This window comes from Lytechinus pictus, chromosome 2 (genome assembly GCF_037042905.1).
Source record: "Lytechinus pictus isolate F3 Inbred chromosome 2, Lp3.0, whole genome shotgun sequence".
Lineage (NCBI taxonomy): Eukaryota > Metazoa > Echinodermata > Echinoidea > Temnopleuroida > Toxopneustidae > Lytechinus > Lytechinus pictus.
In genome coordinates, this window is record NC_087246.1 from 11,957,888 (window position 1) to 11,982,600 (window position 24,713).

General features: G+C 35.1%; 1 protein-coding gene across 1 annotated transcript in view; it reads right to left on the reverse strand.

Annotated features, from left to right (window-relative positions):
* LOC129254811 (protein unc-119 homolog B-like) overlaps positions 1-24,713 on the reverse strand; it is a 47,228-nt gene that overhangs the window by 11,619 nt on the left and 10,896 nt on the right. Inside the window, exons 2-3 of the mRNA XM_064109650.1 lie at positions 2,691-2,804; positions 570-681 (exon numbers count right to left, since the gene is read on the reverse strand). Coding sequence (XP_063965720.1) covers positions 570-681; positions 2,691-2,804 — 226 coding nt within the window. The remainder of the gene's footprint in view (positions 1-569; positions 682-2,690; positions 2,805-24,713) is intronic.

Genomic DNA, 24,713 nt, shown 5'->3' on the forward strand with positions numbered 1-24,713 from the left:
ACTGATCCTCCCATCTGCAATGTGACCAGGATTTGTGATGTCACAGAAGTATATATCTCCCCTATGTTCACTGAAAATATACCCCAAAACATCTATTTTGCTCATTCTTATGATAGTACAAACTGTTTGTGCATGATATATTTTATGGCACTCCCATAACATGTCCTCCCATGAAAAAACCCCGCCTGATTTAGGAATAGACTGGATAAAAGTCGCAATTTAAGTATATATAAAAATAATTGGGAGTTGTACAACTTTGACATAACACATGTTGGTCGCATTGCCAACGGGAGGATGTCCACATCATTAGTGATGTCATATGCTCACAACCTTCTTATTATTTGTTATTATTTGCTTTTCTCAAGCTTTCATTGTTTCTTTGATTTTACTGTTTTCATACAAGCTTACTAGTTTCCAGGGTTTCATTCTCCTCTGAGCATTATAATATCAGAGAACTGATCCCAAAATTAAAATAAATTTATTGCCCTTGGAATCCCCTCTCACTCGTAAGAATCACCTACAAGCAATGACAATGATAGCTATTGTGCATTGTGGTGAAACCAACTTACGTTGCACCAATCGTCTTCAGCTTGAGAAACTGTGGTGTGAACTGATAGCGTACAAATCGTCCAGCATTGGGATCAACATCTTCTGGTTCTGGTTCTACATCATCATCATTCTCTGCAGATCAGAAGAAAAAGTTAGATTTATATTAAATTCAACTGAATGAAAATAAGTGAAATCTAATAATCGGATTGAATGCAATCATGGTCTCGTTGTGTATTTCCCTCTTGCGTTGTCTTTAATTATTTTATTTTCAACTAAAAATGAATATTTTCTAAACATGATTCTAGTTAATTATCACCACTTCCATCATTATTACCATACATTACATCTGTTTGGGGTTGGATATTTGTGACGCTAGTTTTGGTAGAGAGGGGCAGGATTACACAATAAAACATATTTCCATTTATATATAAATGTGAGAATTGTTTCATAACATGGCTATCCACCAATCCTCACTGTTGATGCTGATGACGTCAGGCAACTGGTATACGTTCACTTCTTTCAATTTATGCGAACAATGCAATAGTTGATTGGCTTCAACCTCTTAAAGTAGCAGATTCAATGCGGGAACAATGTTTAATACAAGCAATCCAACCCTGGTTTGTACAATCAAGTTTCTTTTCACTAGTCACTCCATTTCTAATAGATGTGCACATCAAATCAGATGCAGGGCCTTGTCTAAAGGCTATCAATGTGCAAGCTGCGATGCACTTGCTGATTTTATGTATCGTAATTTGAATTTTATCAGTATTTTACACTTGGTAAGGTCAGGGGCGCTGACTCAACCAACAAACTTCTTTTGATGGGCTATACAAATCGGTGTTAAATTCATCCGTTCAGCTAATTTAATGATTTACACATATTTTTCCCCCATCCATTTGGATAATTTAATGATTTACAAATACTTTTTTCTCCATATAAACCCCCCCCCCAAAAAAAAGAATAATAGTGCATAACAAACCTTATCGCAAAAACAATTTTGTCTAAAATCTTCATGAAATTGAAAACCTATTTCCCCTGCTCTTACTCTGATCCTAAAATAATAGGCCTACTAGAAATCAGGCAATTTGTTTAATGGAACACTTACTGATCAAATTTATACAGATAATCATGTCAGCAATCTTTATAAAATGCAAACTGTTTCTCTTGTTGAAATCAATGTTACATGCGGAATCGTAGGTCAGCCCAATAAAACTTCCTGGATTACATCATTACCTCCAATAAACGTCACACACGACCCATTTCAAATAAATAAAGATGTCATTAAACAGGCAATATCACTTTCCTCCTCTGCCTCCATTTGCAATAAACATGTTACATCTTCAGTTCTTCACCATTTAAAACCCTTTCTCATGAATGCATAGATGGTGGGCCTTTTTTTTCTGTGCTATGTAAGACGGTTTCTTTTGAAATTTTCCCCCTTTTGACAATTTCCTTAGTTTATTTATCTTTCTCTTCTTGTTTATCAATCAGTTCACTTTACCCCCAATAACCCTCAAATTATCAATCAAATGCCTGTTGTTTCTACCCCCCCCCCCCACCCTGACTTTCTTCTGCTTTCATGAAATCTTCCTCACTTTTCTAATGCCCCTCCCCCTTTTTCACCTCATTTGAGTTACCCATTTTTTTTCTACTTCTCATCCACTTTCTCCTTCCTTTTCTCATCCCCATCATCCTCTTCCTCCTACTCCCTAATCTTCTTTTTCCCTCTCACTCCATCATTTCTTCCTCTTTTCCTCCTTCTTTTTTTCCTTCCTTCTTACTCTTCATCAAGCTCCTCCTTCTCCTTCTCCTAGACCTCTTCTTCTCCCCCACCCTTTTTCATCCTCCTCCTATACCTACATGTACCCACTTCCCTTCAGACCCAGACAAGTTAGATTAATTAAATTCCCTCTAATTGATGACCCTTATTATGGTATCCATAATTAGTTATCCCATTTCAGTGTTTTAATCAGGAAGGCCTCAAGAGACTCAGATGGCTATTTTCAGTGGAAACACAGTTAATTACTAGTACATAAATTGTTTGTTCCATTTAGGTTATTTGAGACTTACATCTCATCCTCAATCAATCATCTGTGGCCTTACATTTGAAAACAACATTCTTATAAAAATTGTATACAAACCTGATGGTGGTGGCTTGGCAATCTCAAATAGAATAGTCCCCGTTTCCATATCTCTGATCTTGAACCGAGTGAAGTCTATACTGAAAATATTGGCATCTGGATCGCACAGGTAATCTGCATGGATAGAGAGGGGTTAGAAAGAGAGAAAGAGAGGAGGAATAGAGAAGAGGAAGGGAGATTTATAAAAACAGAGAGAGAATAAAAGAATGATTTAATTAAAAGGGAACATGAATAAATGATTATATTAAAAGACTTAAATTTTTGAAGCTGAAAAAAACCATGTGATACAAGGTTGACTTTACCCTGCTAGAAGAATGCAGAACCTTATTGGTACCTTTATCACCTAGTTGTAGATCTCGATAGATGTAACTGACCACTAGGCTAATAAAGCATTGGTCATCCCTGTTTGAGCTAAATGATTGCAATTTATGGTTGAATTGGCAGGTAAGCTGAATCATTGATTTTACATACTGTGAGAAATCGTTACTATCTGCCTTTAAAGATGTGATCATGTTACTATTAACAGGACACCTTTGACAGCTGCACATCAAGTCTTCTTATGCTTTTAACGCAGGCATTATTCTTTTTTTAGAAAAGTAAAAAATCACATTAGAACATTTTGAGCATAAAAATAGGCAAGTCGATAAGACTGTCTAGTTTGCTACCCAATACTGTGTTTCATAATTTTCATTGCACGATATATTATCATACCCTTCTACTTTGACTTTTACATAGTATTGTTGCACTTTATTCCACCATACATCTTGGGTGAAGGAAAATAAAAAATTCCACCAGATATCATGTCATCATCTATAGCCAACACAATACCACGAAAAATCACTCCATGCATTGATATTACAGATTCTACACTACTTGATAGAGAAATGTAATACCATCCGTGCAACATCAAATAGAATTTGCAATTCATGACTACGAACTAATCCATAATGGCTTCTCCAATCAAAATTTGAAGGAATGCTATTTTTAAGTTTGTAATCCACACTTAAGCCAGGTGTGTAATGTAGTATACATGATTGGAATATATTGAAGAAATACTACTCTTATTTTGTTGTATACATGCAACTGCAGAATAGCACATTGATTTCTGGATGAAAGAAGGCCAGAGATCCACATCATGTACAGTGTGTAACCAAGATTGAAAAATTATCAACTCCTTGACGTATGGAATAAATGCATTTGTTGTATAAATCATATTTTACAATTCAAATTTGAATAAAGGGACTTACTTGTATAAGGTGGCATATTTTTTGTTCATTCTATCACTTGAAAATTAACAAGTTACATCACTAGTTCAATTTCACTTAGCTATAATATTAATTATAATCTTTTTTTAAATCTCAGATATATTAAGATATAATGTAGATGTATTCTATTATTGACAGTTTCAAAGGCTTTTCTAAGGAGAGGGATTGGAACATCAGAAACAATTTTCCTGGTATCACCTGACAATGTGCTCCTCACTTTTTAAAGACTGCTAAGTATTTTGTGAAGCAATTTTTTTTACATAGGACTGTACAGAACATAATTTTGAGATTTTCTCTTAATATAAGAAACCAAAAATGCTAATCAATGTTGGTAACCAAAATAATATCCTGTAAAGGTATGGTAAATCAATTAATTCTTGAATGTTGACGACTGTGTTGTGTAATGATATTAAGATGGACATACATGTACAAATGACCAAGAATATGAAAGTTTAGAATTGACTCTTATTAAGATGAATGTACATGTATCTAATTTCAACTAAATACCATCGTTCAACTTAACACAGGTTTGCTTTTATAAAGCACTTATCACTTAGAGCTTACACATATCTATCTTAATATCATTAAACATCAAAATCATTGACATTCAAGAAATTATTAATTTATTCAGGAAACCTCCTAAAGATGCACCTATCACAGGTAGACTAATCCCATTTAAACACTGCATGATTTTTTTTCACAGTATGTTTGGATTCTTGAATTATACATCACTATACTTTGAAGTTTGAACTAAACCACATGAATGATAACTTCCATGACTGGGTATTAAAGTTTATCATTCCCTTTATAAAGGATGACTTCAAACCCTGAAACTGACTAGTGTAGACACCAATGCGTTACAACCGAGCTTCATCATCCACACATTACATTCATGTATGCTTTATGTTTTCACTCATTTGCAACCATACTACAACCAAGTTCATCTCTCCAATACATACTCATTTACACAATATATTGACTGGTTACAATAGTCATTGAGATACATACAAGGTCAGATGAAGCGAGAAATGACTTGATCTAATTGTGTCTCGGCGACCATGATCATGGCAATTGTACGATGCTTGATTTACTGGCTCTAGGTCAATGTAATTTGTGCTGGGGGCAACACTGGTAGCAGAATACACAGTCTCCTCATTAGCTGATATGGCAGCCAGACAGATGCATGAACACTGGGTATTGTGTGTTTTCATTTTTTAATATAATTATTTTCTTCAAAAACATATTCTCCCTTTACCTCATATGCAATTCCTGCAGCCCATTTTATCAATGGGGATTTTAATAGCATATTGTCTTTGCTAAAAATTGTATTTTTATTTGCTTCGTAAAATGGCTATCACTTTTTTCATTACTCCAATCATTTCTATAACATATGCCTTTTTATCCTCTGTATCAAAATGCATTAATCTCTTTAAACTTTCAAGCTAAGGAAAGATGCTTAACAACTTCAGAGTTCAGACTTCTAAAAATCATGTTAGGCTTTGTTAGGCTTACTTGTAAATGTGGAATAATATGTGGCATCAAAATTTCACACATTTCATTTAGAACAACAAATTCCTCCCCCCCCCAAAAAAAAAAAAAAACACCATGTGAAATATATACATGTAGATACAATCATTTTAAGTGTCTTAAAAATGAGATAGTGTTGCTTGACACAATATCTTCTAGTTCTACTTTTGCAGTACCAGTATTTCATGCACTGACACTGTGTAGGGTATATGGATAAGTTTTTCTTTGTTGTTCTTTTACAAGCTTTTATATTAATGGATACGTTCAAGATTTGCTACTGATTATGTAATATTACCAAAGAAATCCTGTTGCATTACAATTAAAGACTCTGCTAGTTAATGAGCTCATTATTCAGTAATAAACAAAAATCTGTCAGGTGTTGTGTTGCAACTGGTCAGATTTTATGAACACAACCAATGAGTTCATATCTTCAGATGATTTCAAATAAGATAGGCAGATGTTTGAAATAAAGGTCAAATAAAAGTCAGAGACACTATTCAAAAGAAAAATGTCAAATATAGACGTAGATCCATTCATGTAGCTTCTGACTGGTTTATAAATAAAGTCATATTATACAGGTTAAAAATAAGATTGATAGATACATGTAAGTGTGTACTGCACATGCTAATTAATAACATTAAAGTCAAATGTTTTTCCAGAGTTTTTGTATTCTACATAATTCATGGTGAACCTATATATAAATGTATTCACTTGCATTCAGAAATGTAGTTCTCATTGGTCAGATAACCACAATCATATGAAATTCACTTTGCCTACAATAAAGTCGAACGTAACAGACTCTTCATGAGATTATGAAATGCACTTAAAAATCATGCTGGTTCAAAGTATTCCATTACCTACCAACACAACAATAGAGATAGTATCTGCACATAAATTGCTGACTAACTGCAACAAACCATTAATGCTACCATAAGCCTTTTATGGACAGCGGACGCATTAGAATCATATATCTCAATAGAATTTCAGCATTGGTTAGCATACTCAGTGCACATGTAAACAACCAATCTGCTAAATTATAAACAATTCATTATCAATCACTTCGAGCCCATTTCTATGGAAATGGAATTCCATTACAAGCACTTGGGAAAAGGCTTCGATGAATTATTGATAAAATGTCTCTCTCCTGCCTGCACCTCCTGAGAAGCAACATTCATGCCGCGAGCTACGGTCACGACAGTGTGTTGCCTACACCAGCCCTCTTATCCATCTTTGTATTATGCTAAACCTAGATGTGAAATGTGGAAGCGTATGTGGGACAGAATCACAAGAGGGCATGTTGAGACACAAGATTCAAGGGTAAATCACTGGGTGGTGTTAAACAGAAGAAAAAGGTGGGAATATTGACCAGGTTCGGGTGAAGGCATTAATAGGTAATTTATTCTCTTTCTCTTGAAAGAGAGTGCACTTGACACTGCATTCTAACCATCCTCCATGTTCTCAATATTTCATTCAGCATTCTTATAAACAACTTTTTAAACACAGGGTTAAACTGCATCATTTTGTAGGATAAAAATATCAAGCTCCAATGCCGTAATCTGATTCCATTGAGTTTAATTGTAAAATGCACATAAAGAAGGGGATAGTTTATGAATGCACCAATTCAATAGTGAAATAGCATGCATCTAGATAATTATGCGAAATGCTACTACTACCAGTAGTTGTGCTTTTGACAAGAGCGTCTTGGTGAAAATTGTGACAAAATAATGATCATATGAAAAGCAAAGACGGTTTGCATCACAAGAAGGGATTAGGAACATCTGTAAGAAAGGCATTAGGAACATCTGTAAGAAAAGCCTTAGGAACATCTGTAAGAAGGGCATTAGGAACATCTGTAAGAAAGGCATTACGAACATCTGTAAGAAAGGCATTAGGAACATCTGTAAGAAGGGCATTAAGAACATCTGTAAGAAGGGCATTAGGAACATCTGTAAGAAGGGCATTAGGAACAACTGTAAGAAGGGCATTAGGAACATCTGTAAGAAGGGCACTAGAAACATCTGCAAGAAAGGCATTAGGAACATCTGTAAGAAGGGCATTAGGAACATCTGTAAGAAAGGCATTAGGAACATCTGTAAGAAAGGCATTAGGAACATCTATAAGAAAGGCATTCCCCAAGTCATGGAAACTACCTGGATGTCTAGGTCTTTCCAATTAAGACCTGTGACATTAAATTCACCCATGGTGCATAAACTGCTCTTAGACCGCACAGAGAGAGTAGTCATTACATTCAGCAATGGGCACATTACCCTCTCAAAGACTATAAACAGAGTAGTCTTCAGATTCAAACTTTAGGCTTTTGTTTGTATTCGATACTAGTAAAAGATACAACTGAGATAAAAGTGATGGTAAAAATAACATTTCCTATTGATATTATGTATCATTTTCTCAATTTCCTAATTTGTTAGGCAAATGGCATCAGGGGTTGAGTAGTGCAAAAAATATATATATTTTGAGCGTCATGAAGAATGAATAGCCACATAATGAATGAATTTCATCTCAAATATTTCTGTTTGAGAAAAATAATCAAGACATCATTAGCAAGGTGACAGACTCATTCAGTCATGCACTAATAGTTTCACAGCAGTTAAATATATCATTAACCACTGTCATTTAGAGTAATATAAGAAATAGAAATTAAACTGATGATGTGCTGGAAATATAGAAGAAATTCTTGCTGAAGAAAACATTGTGTATAACTCATGCTCAAAAAATCAAGGTGGATACTGGTTAAATGAGAATTAAACTTAATTCACCTGTGCATCATGTTATGCATGTAACATAAATACTTCCAGGTACCCTCTAAACCACTCACAATCTATCACAACTGCAGACAATGTTTATGCTAACAGGTGGTGATACAACCTCTGAATAAACGTGCGATCAGTTGATTATATAATTTGCTATGGACAATATGCACTGTGATGCATCATAGGTTACTACTAAGAGAAAGTGGCAATATTGCATATTGTACTGATCCTAACTGGCTAATGATAGCGCTATTGATCACAAGTGGCGATAACATGTACAAAACAGAATTGAATGTCAATTACCTGATATGTTCAATCAAAATGCATCTAGCTGTAGAACAGGGAATTAATACTCCTAGTTTGTACTGTCATAGGTGAAATTAGATTTCATCTACAGAGAGACATAGGACAGCAATAATATACCAAGTACACTATGCACTTTTGGAACTACATAGATGATTTGATGAACCCTTCTTAGGTTTCTGTAAGTGATATGCACATAATTTTGTCAATGAATATCTCCATCACAATTTCTCTAATATTACCAGTGATGATATGCCTCACCTTTGGTGCTGGATAAAAGTACAGGGTTCTACCATTGCTGGTTGATATCACTGAGGAAAGCCATAAAACCTGTTTCATCTTAGCCTGAAGGAAAGATTGATTGGACTGAGCATTGACAAAAACTGCTCCAAAAAGATGATCTTGATAAAAAGCATAATGAGTTGAAGATGAGGGCAGTGAGGGCAAATTGGAGACTAGGTTAGATCAGTACAAAGTCAGCCACTGCACACAGCTGCAGAGAACTGAAAATTGATGGTAAATTCATAGCAGCCTAGATTTATTCTTATTTGATGTCTTCAATTTGTGGTTAGTGTGAGAAAATATCTCACGGAAACTAAACATAAACTAAACATTTATTTCTTATTTTTTATAAGGTTTTGTAATATTTAGTCTAGTAGGAATATTCACTTTCCCTTAATCCAAGTATTTTTAAAACATGTACTAAGAGAAAACTGCCATTAGAGACCACCTGCCTATAAAGATCAATCCAATTGTCTCCTGTGAGTGGTCTTTACACATGGAGTTATGCATATTTACACCCAATCTAAGATAAATCACCTTGAACCTAAACTTGAAGCAGACACAAGAACAGTCCATTCAATTTAATTGCTCTCCTTGTCTTTCAGGGCACCCATAGCTTGCTCTATCAAGAGTCAATTCTGAAAATAAACAAGCCAAATCTAATAGGATTGTCTGTCGGCCTCATTGCGCCCAGCAAAAAAAAGGATGAGGAAGGGAATTGTGAGGATATCAGTGCCATTTTATTGGGTTAGTCCAAGCATGTGCTAGAGGAGTAGTCTGGGGGTCTTTGTGACAAGACCTTTAGAAGAGACACTTGAACACATTCAGAGCTCCATTTTATAGAGGATCTTTCTTTAATAATAGTCAACATTTCCACAATTGTCTGAAGTGTTAACTCAAAATTTTGATCCCCAACTTCTTTTTTATTCCAAGGACAAGTTTTCAAAAACAATAAAGAAGAAACATTCAAATTGATTAAATTGCTTTCACTTTAAAAACCCTTCAGAGCAGAGCTGTTATAAGGAAAGATGATAGGTCTCAGGCCAATTTATGTAAATGAAAAGAAATACAATTACCTTTGTAAGACAGTCTCAATACCCTGCTTATTTTAAGTTTGACAAGAACTGATTAAACTGTATTCACACCCACCTTTTATCTCTCTCCATGCTCCTTTTCTATTTCCTTTTCTCACTCTCCTCCTCTCTCTCATATACCCTTTTTACACACGCTAAAATTTCCTTAACCCTGTACTATAGGTGGGGCTAAATTGCCATTTAGCCCCACCTATAGTACGGGGTTAAGCTTAGCCCACTTTCTTTTTACACAGCATTTTTGCAAAGTGGGCTAACCCCACCTTTAGTACGGGATTATTTGGCCCTGCAAAAAAGCAGGGTTATCCAAGCAATTGCGGTGCTAAGAGCGATAGTACGGGGTTAAGATCGCTAGTGTAAAACAAAAGTGGGCTAAGCGCTCCCATTCATGCCCCGCAACAGAGCCGGCCCTGTTGTCCAATCAGAGGTAAGCATAATGAATATTCATGAATAGCGAACACAGCGATGAGAGGTCTATCGTATAGCCGGTAAACAATTCCGAGTGAAGTACTTGTACTACGAATGATCGACAAATTATTTAAAGCACGCGCGATTTTGGATATGACCCGAATGACCCCTCAGTGCGCTCGTGAATATTCATGAGCTACCACTAGTCCGGGGTTAGCGAGTTTCGTGTGTGAAAAGCAAGCATTCCTTATCCGGGGTTAGCAATAACAATTTGGCATGTGTGAAAAGGAAAAAAAATAGTACGGGGTTAAGGATAGTACGGGGTTAGCGATAGTCCGGGGCTAAGAAAATCCTGTGTAAAAAGGGTATCAGTCATCTCTAGCTCCCAATATCCCAACATCCTCTCCACCTCTATTTTCTCTCTCTGTCTCTCTTTCAATAACTCTTTTTTTACCCATCTTTTTCTCCCCTCCCACCATCTTTTCAACATCATCTTCAACTCTATCTTTCTCTTCTCTCTCCCAACTCTCTCTTCTTCAAACACTTTGCTTCCAGGTAATCCTAAACTCTGGACAAACCCCTGCCAGGCTCAAGTAGCCACAGTAGGCTTCGTTAGCATGAACACATTGCATTATGTGCTTTAAGTGCCACATTCGTGTCTCCACATCAAGCACACCATATTTGCATTGAGCGATGTCTGCAAACTTCATAAGAAAGCAGTGTTACAGAGAGACAAAAAAAAGCAAATACACGCACAAAAAATCCTATCTATCCAATCTCTATGCATAATAGATTGAAAGGTAATGATGTCAAAGCTTCTACAATTTCACTTCTTAGCTTCTCTCCTTCCTTTCGGGGGGGGGGGGGGACCTTGTTACCTTCATTCAATATCAATTATGAGAGAAGAGAATGAAGGAAGAGTTTGTATTGAATCAAATGGGCTCTTCAGGCATTGGGTACTTCTAATGGCTTTTACATTATATCAGTATAAACCAATTTATCAAGAAGGCTTGATTCAAGCCTTTTAAATGTCTTATGGACGAGACAAAATAAATACCTGATTTGATAAAAGATTAAAATACTGCAATTAAACATGGGTCTTATTACCCGCCACCTACTTATCTTTCACTTAAACAACTTTCTGACAGACAGAAAGTTTCTTAAAATAAGTGGAACACATGTGGCAGTCTGGACTGCAAAACATGAATAAATATTGAAGCAGAGCATAATTTGAAGAAAAAAAAAGACTTTTCACAAAGGGAGAAAAAATTTGATTGATAATAAAATACCGATCTTTGTTGACCTCAAATGACCCTTGACCTTGCTTGACCAGTACCCTAAAATTACACTCATCTTATTTCTGATACCTAATTTCTAAATACCTGTTAATCAGTAAATATCAATTTTAACACAATAAAGACATATAATTTCACTATTGGTTGCATGTTGATATCAGTTTATTGACCTTCAGTTGACCTTTGACCTATGCCGGGTAATTTTAAATTTTATCAATCAATTTGTTGACACTTGATAACCATTATATATGTTTCATGCAATATGGACTTATACTTTCAATATTATTTTGAAAATTCAAAATCGTAAACCTAGTTAAGTTTTTTATGTTAAAAAATCATTGACCATAAATGACCTTGACCATGCGACCAGAAACTTATCGAAATGATAAAAGATACTTTCGTGGAATAGGTCTGCACACTATGAAAGTTTTTAATGATTTCAATATTGATGAAGGATCAAGTTTCTTTAAGGCCTGGTCCCACTGACCGACGGACACAAAACGTATTCATAACAGATACAGCGGACAAGCAAAATTTTGGAGTGGCTCCATCCATTTTCATCCGCTCCAGACAATGGACAAAATGGGCGAACAATGAAATCATAGTGGACGGATGCTCGATAGATATAGAGCGTATGAAACACATATGCAAAGAGTACACAACGGATACATAACGTTTTCCAACGGATGGCAAGATTCTTTTCCATTTTACATCCTCTCTGCATCCGAAAGTGCAGTGGGACCAAGCCTTTAATAGTAAACACTTCCACAGCTACCTTCCTCCCACCCCAATATGAAGCACAAGACACAATGTTTCAAACACAAATCAAATGTCAAGTCCCTCCCCCTCATTCAGTGTTTATCAGGAGTTAAGCAGCTGGTAAAGAGTGCCTTCATTGATCAAAATACCCACTTTTCCGCCCCGCTGAATGTTGGTGATGAGAAGGGGGAAACGGTGCCCCACATACCAACAGACTCGCACATATCATGAATGTAATATGCATGCATTTATGTGAAGTAAATTTCACGCCTACCAATCGACTACTCGCAAGCCATAGCCAGACAGTTTATGCACATCAGCTGTGCCTGTGGGAATGCAGGGGTAGGAGGTGACTAGGTTGGGTTGAAGATTCACCCCTCTGTCAATTGCAAAGAGATCCCAGAGGAGGGTTATCAAGGATTTGGGGGGGGGGGGGGTAAATGGGTCAGATGAGGATGCTTAGCATCTCAATAATGAGCAAAGAAAAAATTTAAAAATCTACTGTTTGGATAATTCTTTAAAACATCTGTCATTTTTATTATCAAACAAGAAGCAAAGTTTTCTATTGTTCTGATATTTGAATGTTATCAAAATGAAGTATCAAGTTGGACTATTTGAGAAGCAAATAGTCATTTCTCAAAACTGGGAGAACTTCAATGAAGACAAACTTACAATCAAGAAATCTTAATAAAATCATCTAATTATGAGACAATTAGCCTAAGTGATGATTGGACCAAATGGCAATTCGACTTTTTATAATAATTCATAACACACTTATCACAATAAGCCATAACCATGTTACTGTGGCATTAGACGAACATGCAATAGACCAAGTGTGTCTTCACCTAAATTCAGTACCTGACCATGATCACCAGGGCCCCGTTACATGCAAGATAACTTTAGGGTAACTTTGCCATCCAATGGTATTAATTTCCATGAAATCCTGGGGTGGTATTCTGGAACACGGTCATAACTTTTGTCATAAATTTTGTCATTTCTCTCCAGGATGTGACACCGCTATGATTGTCACAAATCAGTATTCTGAACATTGTCTTTTCCCTGTCATACCTCTCTAAGTCCCCGCTTATCTTTTCAGAAGCAAACAAATCAAAATCACTGTTTGTTCTGAGTGGGAGCCCTTCTTATCGATAGGAAGGCCCGGGACATGTGGAGCGTACCCTCTATACACTAGCTGGCATCACACAACTGTGCGTATATTGATGCGCTTAATAATTACAAAGAGAGACAGGGAGCTGAGGAGGATTTGTTAGAAGAGATAAAAATAAAAAAAGAGGAAAAGGTAGGAATTAGTATGTAGGGCTAACTAAATGTATGTACTTGTAGCATGAAAAAATATTTTTTTAAAGTTAATATGGATGAGTGGAATTAATACAACAGTCTAATCTGAATAATATCACTGTATGCTTCACATATAGTCGGCATGGTATCACAATATGGTATTATAAGAAATGAAAAAATTTGACTTCTAGACCATGTCAAATTTTATCATATCTTTTGCTTGTACATGTATATTGGGATTATGCGCATAAATTTTATGAACCACATATTTTTTGTGTGCACTAAGGAGAAGAGACAAAATTTGTGACAATTTTTATAACAAAAGATATTAAATCCACCATATTACTGATTGTCATATCTCTGAGAAAAGGCAAAATACTGAAAAAGACAATGCTCAGAATACCGCTCCTGGAACTGATTGGTTATTCAGCATTGTTCCCATGGTAGTTACCATTTAATAGTAACTACATGCAATGGGACCCAAATCATTGTGTTAACAACTAAACTTGACCAAACACTATCAGCAGTAGATATGAACTCCCTTCAATGAATTCACAAGAAATTTAACCCTAAAAATAAAACAGCTGGGGGTGGGTTGAATCAATTTTTGACCGCGCTGCTTGCTGACTTTTACTTTTAATTCTTGCACATCTCTTGATATTTCAGCCAAATAAAGAAACATGTAGTCAATCAAGAAAAAATACCAATTCATGTAACACCAAGATTTCTTAGAATGATTTGATCTTAATGTCTGAATTAGAAATTTGCAATGTAGAGTCTTACTACTTTATCCCTTTTTAAATCTATACTGAGTCATGATTTGATGCCACTCATCTTCAATTCTTTGACACTAAAATATTCATGTCTACAGAAATTAAAATCTTTACCAGGAGAAATGATGATTGATGAATTACACATGACTTCTTTCATTGGCAATCGATGAATGAGTGTTAAAATATGGAAGTACAATCTCCTAAGACCAGCTGTGTTTTGAAACTCATGCCATGGCAGAGAAAAAGAATGCTCCAAGAGATTCATTGTGTATGCATGTCACAATGAATGTGCAACAGGCTAAGAGCCATCAAATGGCTGGACCTTCTCATGTATATTAAAATGTCCAGGGGTAAGGGATTCTGTAGACAGATAACCCACACAATGGTCTTACAGAGCAGACGAAAGAGCAGGAAGCAATTTTCATGGAATCCTATCGCAATTTGCTCCACATTTTTAAAAGATGAACCAGATCCATGAACTTTCAAAGTTATGATGGAAATCAACAAATACCCTCAAACATAGCCAAAGTTCATTGACTCTACATGACATTTGGCCTTGGTCATGTGGCCTCAAACTCTGGCAGGATGTTTAGTAATACTTGATAACCATTATGTCCAAGTTTCATGAATAAGGCCCATATACTTTCTAAGTTATTATGACATTTCAAAAACTTAACCTTGATGTTGACGATGCGGATGCCGCCATCGGCTATGCAGGCGAGACAAAAATGACTTGCAATAAATTACAAGATTCTTGAAGATTTTTTTTTTTTCCAAGAGACTTGTATGATATTCATTACTGGTAACAAAATCTTGAAAATTGGTCACTGGTTAACATTTCTGCTTAGGCAATAACTATATCATTGTTACATGTAATTACTATGATAATACTCATTATGCAATTTTAAATAACCGACATTTTTCAAACATGGCACACTTCAAGGAATATTCTATTTTCATTATTCTGTACAGATATGATAATTCTTTCCACTCTCTTGCCTGGTTGAATGTTTTAAGTCAACATAAAAGGTAGAAGATGACTATTATCATGTTACCAGAATTATATTTTCTTCAGCCTATTTCACAAGACTATAAACTCCAATCTTTGGTCACAATGTGGAAAGACCTGGGTTCTACGTGCCCTGCATGAGAGAGAAAAATATCTACCTGTAATATGTAGATCAAAGGGAACAATATGAGGTAAAAGATAGACGAATACAAGTAGTCCACCTCCTCTCAGAGGAGGTGGAATGTGGGAAAGGGGGCATACATGTACGCCATGGGTGACACTTTCAGGGAGTACACAAAAAGGGAAAAGTAAAAGATGAAATTCATGTATGGTAATAATAATAACAATATGGTCCGTTTATAATGCAGCTGCTATAATTGTACACTCTACTGCGCTTGATACTTGGTATCATATTATTACCCCAGCTGTAGCTGAGCAGCCATATAGGCACTAAAACATTCAAGGAATAAATCCTACTGAGTACCCAATCACTTAACCTGGATTGAGTGCAGCACAATGTGGGTAAATTTCTTGCTGAAGGAAAACACATCGTGGTTGGGATTCAAACCCACGTCCCTCTGATTGAAAGAAGAGAGTTGTAACCACAACGCCCCAGTGGTCTTCAAAAAGAATATAATGGAAGGTGCTGTTTATTTATAGATAATCACTGCCTCTTATCTATTCCTATAATAAAGCAATACCTGTATATCAAGACACCTATAAACAGAGAGACAAGAAAATGGCTGTTAAAGCAGATGGTCTTCACAGACAGGTGCAATTAATACATTTATGTTTCAGTGAAGTGAACTACGTGTATTCAATAGAAACCTATATAGACAGGTGTTCATCCTAAACAGATGGTTGCAATTACAGATTTTCCAGTTGACTATTACGAAGGGTAAAAGGGACAGATAAAGATGAGAAGAGGGAATGATAAATAATAGTATAATTGATTCTAATATCCGATTTTTATACCAAATCAGCAACAGATAAAGATCAATCGTATTGGGTAATTTCATTCTTTTTTTAAATACTATAATTTGACAAGCAAAAAACAAAGAGAAATAATAAAAATAACGGGTGGTTTTCAGTGTTTTGTTAAAAACCAAGAAAACCTTTTGATACACTTCTTCCCCATGCCATTTTTCATGAAAATAAAATGCCTTTTAAGTTGGCTATATATTTAAGTGTTACATGCATGCATGTACAGTGTACTGTACAGTATTTACAAAAAATAATCAATTTTCATACAGTGCTCACAGATCCAGACACACGGATAAATTATTCAGAAAAATAGAATAACTTTTTAGTTCCCAAAGATGTCATGGTCAAAGAAAAAGAAACTTGCATGGAAGCAATCATGTGAAAATAAGAGTTTCCATGGCAATGAAAGCTTCTCTTTCCTATGAATTTCATTCAGATTCTTTGGACAGCACCTATTTCCAGTACAATGATCATCAGCAGACATTCATTCTCCTGATATTCTCTTATCCTGTATGAAATGAAAACCATCAAAGGATGATGTGCAAGGAATTGTCACTTCCACGTCTCTTAATCGCTTTTGCACATTGCCTACAGACAATTCCCTGGTAGAGCATTAGAAGTAATCACGATAGATGCTTTATTTGTTATTCATTACATGCAAGACGTTAAAAGCTTTGCACACATTCGCAAAGTATCCAAGATCTTGGAATCTGTCATTTGCAAATCATTACAAGACATACAATCATAGTATAATGAGTAATGAAAAAATTATGTAACCAGACAACTATCTACTGTATAGTATCTTCTTATAAAAATCAATGAAAGTTGTCAGATCTAACAATGAATATGTTCCTCACCATTTAACCTGGCCAAAGAAAGTTTACTTGTGCATTCATGTGATATTTACAATGAGAGAGATGATTAAACTGAAACACTATAAAAAAAAAACACTATAGAATTGCCCACTTTTGGGAATGCAGGGGTCAATCTTACCATACATGTACAAGCGATAGTCATACATGAGCCAGTTTAAAACATATGTTCAGATTTTTAAGAAAAGGGATACAATTTGAAACTATACCAAAAATGTAATAATTTTCTAACCGATATTAATTTTGTTACTTAAATTCAGAATGGCTGCCTAAACCTTAACTGACAGATACAGACAACATCAAAGATTAAGGCAGCAGATGTTCGAGCTCCATCTGCAAACCCTAAGGATTCATCTAGAGTTGTTTAACAAAAAATTGCCAGATTGTGAAATGAAATACATGTACTTGGCTGGTCCCAGAAGCTTCAATAAAGAGAAGCAAGTACTGGTGCAAATAGACCCATAAAACCTTGAATTTGTTGAACCGTCAAAGATTCTGTGATCTTCTACCACAAGACAAATACATGTACTTCAGAGTTTCCTATTCAAAACTATTCTACAAGTTTGATGTTTTACAATTGAAAATTTGACCCATTCCACCGATCTTCTAGAATTGAAAGAAGCTGATATCTTAGCAAACAGTTTTTTATTAAAAAATAATTCTTCGAATTTGCAACATGCAATGGAAAGTTAAAATATTCAATATAAATAAAAGTAATTGAATCTATCCCTTTGAGAGTTTTGACATTTTTTGTTTGATCCGCGGAAGTGCTGTTAACAAAGGTGATGTCTGGTACATCACTTTTAATCTTAAGAGCAATGCTTCAAGCATGGAATAATTATGAAGCATTTTTTCATTATAACTTCATATCAGTAGTGCTCTCTTATCCCCAGCTTGCTCATCATATTGAGCTGGAGTAGACAGACCAGCTTGTAAGGTCATCCACTTGGATTACACAGTCAGGCACAATTAATGATTTCTTGAAACACTTGCTAACAATAGAGCCACGAATGAGCACTTTTAATGATTTCTTGCAATATTTGCATGGCATGGAAGGCATATCTATAGTGAGAAGCAAAAGGCATTGAACTAAAATAAAATGATAATACCCTTTTGGTTCTAATCAGATGAAGCCTGTCAGAATACATAGACAGGCTAGGCTCCAGTTCATTGACGACCACTGACGTGAATCAATACCTCCAAGTCGTTCTCTGCCACCAGCATCACATTATATCCGCTGATCTTTTATCATCGGTGACATGCATGTGTACTTCATGCCAGTTGTTGGAAGAATGTTAGAATTCTGGCTGGCAGACATCTTGACAATGAAGATCTTCCATGTACACAAGAATTATAACATCTAATCAGCAGTGCATCCAATAGATACAAAGGATACGGTTGGAGTGGAAAGAGGACATATCAAAGCTAAGGGCTGTTTACACTGCAATAAAAAGACAAATCCTCAGGTTTTTCTCTAAATTCTGAAGTTTGTCACAAGTTCATGACAGGCAACTAATAAAAAACACAACACACAATTTAAAGAAATATCATCTCTTTTGTACTATAAAAAAAGATTAATGCGATTTGTAGCTCAAAAAAAGATGTGAACACCCCCCCCCCCCCCCAAAAAAAAAAAACAGGGTAACCAAGATGAGACCTTTGATTACCTCAAACTTGTTGAGTGTATGTAGTTGGTATGGAGACCCTGGATATATTCAGTGACCCCCAGGCAATCATGAATACATACATGGACACCACTGGCAAGAATTGGGTCAGCCTATGCTTCACTAGTATGATAAACACAACCATGTTTTAAACCAAACATGTCTCAAAATGGGGCCAAAATTGAACATTGTGGATACATAAAAGTAAGGAAATGACATCTCTTACATGTCCTGTAAAGGCCACTACACACCTTACGATTCGTCCGCGACTAGATTTTGGAATAAAACGAATAGAATTTGATGCTAATATTGAGACATATATATCTTACTGTCTGTGTAATGTTCTAAATGACTGCACGAATGCGTATGTTCAAACTTCAAATCTGTGACTATGCCATCATCCTTATTATAATAAAAGCGAATATGATTGGCTACGATTGAAAACTAATTTGGCCTGTACTCCAAAATATAGGCTTGCAATTAGCCTAGATTGTTATATTAGTATTCTTACAATTAATTTGAGCCTCAACTAAAAAGATACTTTTCATTCATATTTTCAGAAAATTAGCAAAATGCGTTTTGTTCAAAAATCTGATTTGGACCAGTAGTAATGTGTGTGCCCCTTAAGATTCCCATTTACCGTTGATTTACAATCATCATAGGGGTGATTGTATCCTGCTAATCGCTAATCTCCAGGGTTGCATACAACTATTGGATGATTTTGATATGGATTTATGATCATCATAGGGTCTATGATTTTTATTCAGTGCAGTAAAAATTTATCAAAAATTGCAGTCCTTAAACACATTGTAGGGCATCGTACAATCAGCTTCTTTTTCTAATAGGGTCACTGTACAATCAGCACAGCCCTGACATCATACAATATCCATGGGCATTGTACAATTTGCGCAGGGTTATTGTATAATTATCCCAGGGGTGTCGTACAATATATGGCCTTGCTTTTTCTTTGGCCCCCTATGGTGCTAAATATATGACATCATACAATATTGCTTCAAAAATGTAAATGCACATATTGCAGCCCTTAAACACCTAAAAAAGCCATCAAAAGATTGTATTGTACAATGATCATACATGTAGCAAATGTAAACGAGGCATTATGGCACAAGATACAGTTTTGAGTGGGGTTTTTTTTTCCATCTTTAAATCACACTTCAATTCCTACCATACTTAAAATTCACTGTATGTAGTATATACGCAGCACCTTAATGGTTAAGATTATGCACTGGAGACTTGAAGCAGCAAAACTTACTCCAAATCAGACTTTACTCTTTGTGGAACACCCCCCCCCCCCTTCCTGGATAAGTACATTCACTAACACCCTAGACAGGACTTCCCACTAATTGGGACCAAGTCAGACTAATGGGTTCCTCAACAAGCAAGTGCAAGCATTTCAAGTCCAAAAGTCTGTGATTCTAGGATGTCCATAAAAAAGAGAAATTTCACAACCAATGAGAAGGCAAATACACAGGTCTTTTGGCGTAAACATGTAATCAGAGAAGATTCCTAGAGATGTATTCAATGACCCCAGGCATTCATGAAAACAAACCTGGAATAAACAGCTTCTCAAAAAGATTGTCCACTACTATCTAAAAAGCTCTGTAGCTGATACAGGAAGGTTTTTGATAAAATGTGTTTTCAATTTTCAAACTACAATGAAGTAACATCACCTTGCATAATGTATAAACACCCCAAAAAAACTACCTTTCTTGCAGGACCTGCTCCAGTGTTGAAATATGGGGCTCAATTCATCCTTTTTATTGTGTGTGGAATTTTGCACAAGTCACATTCAGACGTTAGGATTGAGGGGTTGCTTTCAACCAGAGTGGCCCATTTCAACATAAATATGCTAGTAAGTAAAAAAAAATGTGATTTGTCCAATGTTTACAAATGCATTCAAAACTGGTTTACTACAGAATGGCAGCTCCTTATTGAGCCTTGCAGTAAATTTTAAAAATCAGTGTAAATGTGGTATAGGTCACTAGAAAAATTAATATTATAATTAATATCATTAATATTATTTTATTAATTTGCCAAAATTAACACATTATGAAAAGAAGTTGCGGTTTAAGATTACGAGCCTATTCTAGTGAATAGTTAAATCCTAGTAAACTCAATACATTTGACATAGATCTTTGATAACTGAATAAAATTGGTTGATCAATGTACAGATCCATTACACCAATGAGGGATTTTGATAAGTTACTGGTAATTTGCAAGAAAGCTGTAAAATGTTGACACCACATAAAACCAAACCAAACCCAAAAACCACTATAATATAAAATGTCTTTCACTGTTTACTAATTTAGAAATTTAAGGTGATTGTGGTTCAACATGATCTGCCTCACAATGAGGAGATGTGTGAATTATGGTTGAGTCAATGAATTTCAAACTCTCAAATGTATCTATCGATAGTTATAACGAGTGCTACATGTATAGGGTTTTCATTCAACAAAGTATAAGATCAATTTACGGTCGAAAGTTAATCTCTACAATTATCTCATAAAATGCATACATGTAAGTTTCCATTTTTATTTGAGGTACAATGTAGATCATGGTTCAACACAATCAAGCTTCATGAATAGAGTACACTGTAGATATATGTGAATTATGGCCAACTCAATGAATTCTAGGATCTTGAATGTATCAATTGATAGATCAATACATTACCTGATTAAAAAATCAACCTTTAAGATTTTGTCATTAAAATAACACAATTTGGTTGAATTAAACTGAGATAAGATTAAGAATTTGAGGTGAAACTACATGTATGGTGTCGGGACAAATGAACCACCTGTAATGAAGAATGTATCAATATTATAATGCCAACTAAAATTAAACCTCGGTATACTACAGTATACAAACATAAAGGTCTTGGCAGAATACCTTACAAAGTGGATATTATTCCTGAATTTCAATTGCCTCCAAACTACTCATATGAAATAACATTGATGAAATCATGTTTAGTGAGATTTTCATATGAACCGTAGGCTACATGCAAGTGTGCATGGACGTATGATCTTTATGATTTAATACATCATGACAGCAGTGATATTTCATGAAACCATCTTGCACCTTTCTTCATGAGAATTTAATATGAATCCATGATTCCTGTCATCTATTGAAAAAAAAAGATAATACTAATAGATATCCTTGATTACAAACACCTCTAACAACTGGTGACTGTATATGCAGCAACACGGTAGCATGCAATCATGAAAGCAATTACCATTTTATGTGTATACATGTATCCTCACTGGAAAGAGTCCAATATGGAGAATGGCAGGTGAGAATGGATGATGACTAATAAGGGTTAGTCATTAATAACAGGATTACAATAAAATAGATTATGCCAAAATAATCATTGAAATTAATTATCACCAGCAGCAAAATTCAACTGGTACTATGGTAATGTGTAGCACGTATTAAGAGAGGATAGAAGACACCTTGGCTTGGCAGCTACAATCCTGAAGTTGCCATGTATCATTTTCAATTTATTCAATAATCTAAAGCTTGTTTCATACATGTACATGTATGTGCAACATGAGCCTTAAGAATTAAACTCTTGGGACAAGTGAATTTGCTAATTCAATTTTACATAGTGACATCCCTTCACATAAAACATTTTGAACTGGAATTAATAGACCATGTGTCCATGTCCATACATGTATGTACACTGGTGTTAACAAAAAGAACATATTCAGATGAAAAAAACTTCCATCCAAGTAGATGATTCACAAAGAAAGTCTGGTAGCAGTACTATGTTGCTACACATTAAAAAGTAATGGGATTTTGAAGTTTAATCAAGGTGATTTATATTTCTCTTTTAAAGAGGGTTTAAAAATAACATTAATGCATCCAATAGCATGATCTATATTAGTCCTATTGGGAGAGTATATTAAAGAATCAAATGTGAACATAATGTAACCAACCCCAACAACGAGGAACATATACAAGGCTTTACATGCAGTGGTAATTCTGTTTCAAGCGAGACAGAGCTCAGACGTTTGAACTGAAATGAAAAGGTCACCCCAACATTTCAAGAGGATTCAGCTTGCCATAACCGCGTAATTTGAAAGGGTTCTATTTTCTTATCACTTCAATCTAGATGTCAAAAAGTAATCACAATAAAAGAAAAATGCAATGCTGTTCCACTTGCTCCAACCAAAATGCTCATGAATTTGCAATGAAGACATAAATGTCCATGGAGTCTGCAAAGGGTTATGGGGCTTCCCTTGAATAATATGATTCTCAACAGACCTGTCCTACATTGTACCTCTTTTTAAACCAGTTTGAACATATCAAGTATATGCCTTGTGAATAAAAGGAGTGAATTTAGTTGATGCATGTGATAGGCCATCCCCCCACCCCCTCCTTAATAAGAAAATAACAATGAAATATTCATAAACTTCCATCAATCAGTTTAAAAGTTTGTATTTTTGCTTTGCCATATCAACTACCCCCCCCCCCCCCTTATTTCACCCTCCAATCACTATCTCAAACTCCTTCTCCCATCTATTCCTATTCCAACAGAAACAAATTTTGTGATAAAAGCAACCGGTAATTTACCTTGACTTTTTCTTTAATTATTACCAATGATATACTAGTATTGTGATATTGGTGATTGTAAAACAACAAAAACAACCTGTCCATGTACAGTGTACATGTAATTTTTAAAACAAAAATTGGGATGGCTAAAAACATTGAATTTAATTTTTTGTTCTAATTCTATTCCTTTTAAAGGTTCATCGACAAGACGACAAAGTTCCATTAAAGACTGACATTTTTGTGAGATTTTTTTTACATTTGATAGTCTACATGTAGTTCAAATATTATTTAATTACAGCAATTTTTGTTTCTTTAATACTCTTAAGACACTTTGTGAAAATTATGACAATAAACTGTTTTTATGTTGTCATCCATTTCAAATATTCAAGACCGAATGTCCAAATTACATTATCCTGGGGGGTTTTCTCTTCAAATCATTGGAAAGCAATTTTAAATGAAATGATATGAAAAGCATTATAATATTGTAAGAGAAATAAATTGTACTTAAACAAAATGCAGACAATACAAACAAAAACAATACATGCATGTTTTCTTAATGTCCATATGCTGCCATGATTGTCTGAAATACTATCTCGAACACGTATGTAAGCCTCTATTTTTGAAAGGCAATTCCTCCTTAACTGCAGGATATTCATTATAAACCTCATCAGATTCAAGGGGGCATGAAATTACCTGCATTGTCTATTACTATCAAGAATTTGAGTGATGGCTCATTTATACTTGTCAAATCCATACAAAATTACTAGAAATAACCTCAAAGCAAATTATTTAGGGTACTCAGGTTTAGTATTGATTTATACTGTTAATAGTAATTTTAAGTGGAATTGTTTTCATTCCTACATTATGACAGACATGCATACTTAATACATTAGTCATTTAGTGTAGATTTCATATTTTCAATATTTCTCCCCTCTCACCCCCCCCCCCCCCCCCCACTTTAGCCCATGGTTTAAGATAAGTTAGAGTTCAAAATACGGGCCATGGAATTTAAACATACATATTTTAATAACATACCTGTATTTCATAGAACAAGTGAACTATTAGTCTACATGAAGAAAGAACATGTTTGAATCTTTACATGCCAGAACAAAATGAAGATCCATGGTAGGGACTTATACAGTTCAGCTCAAATTCTTC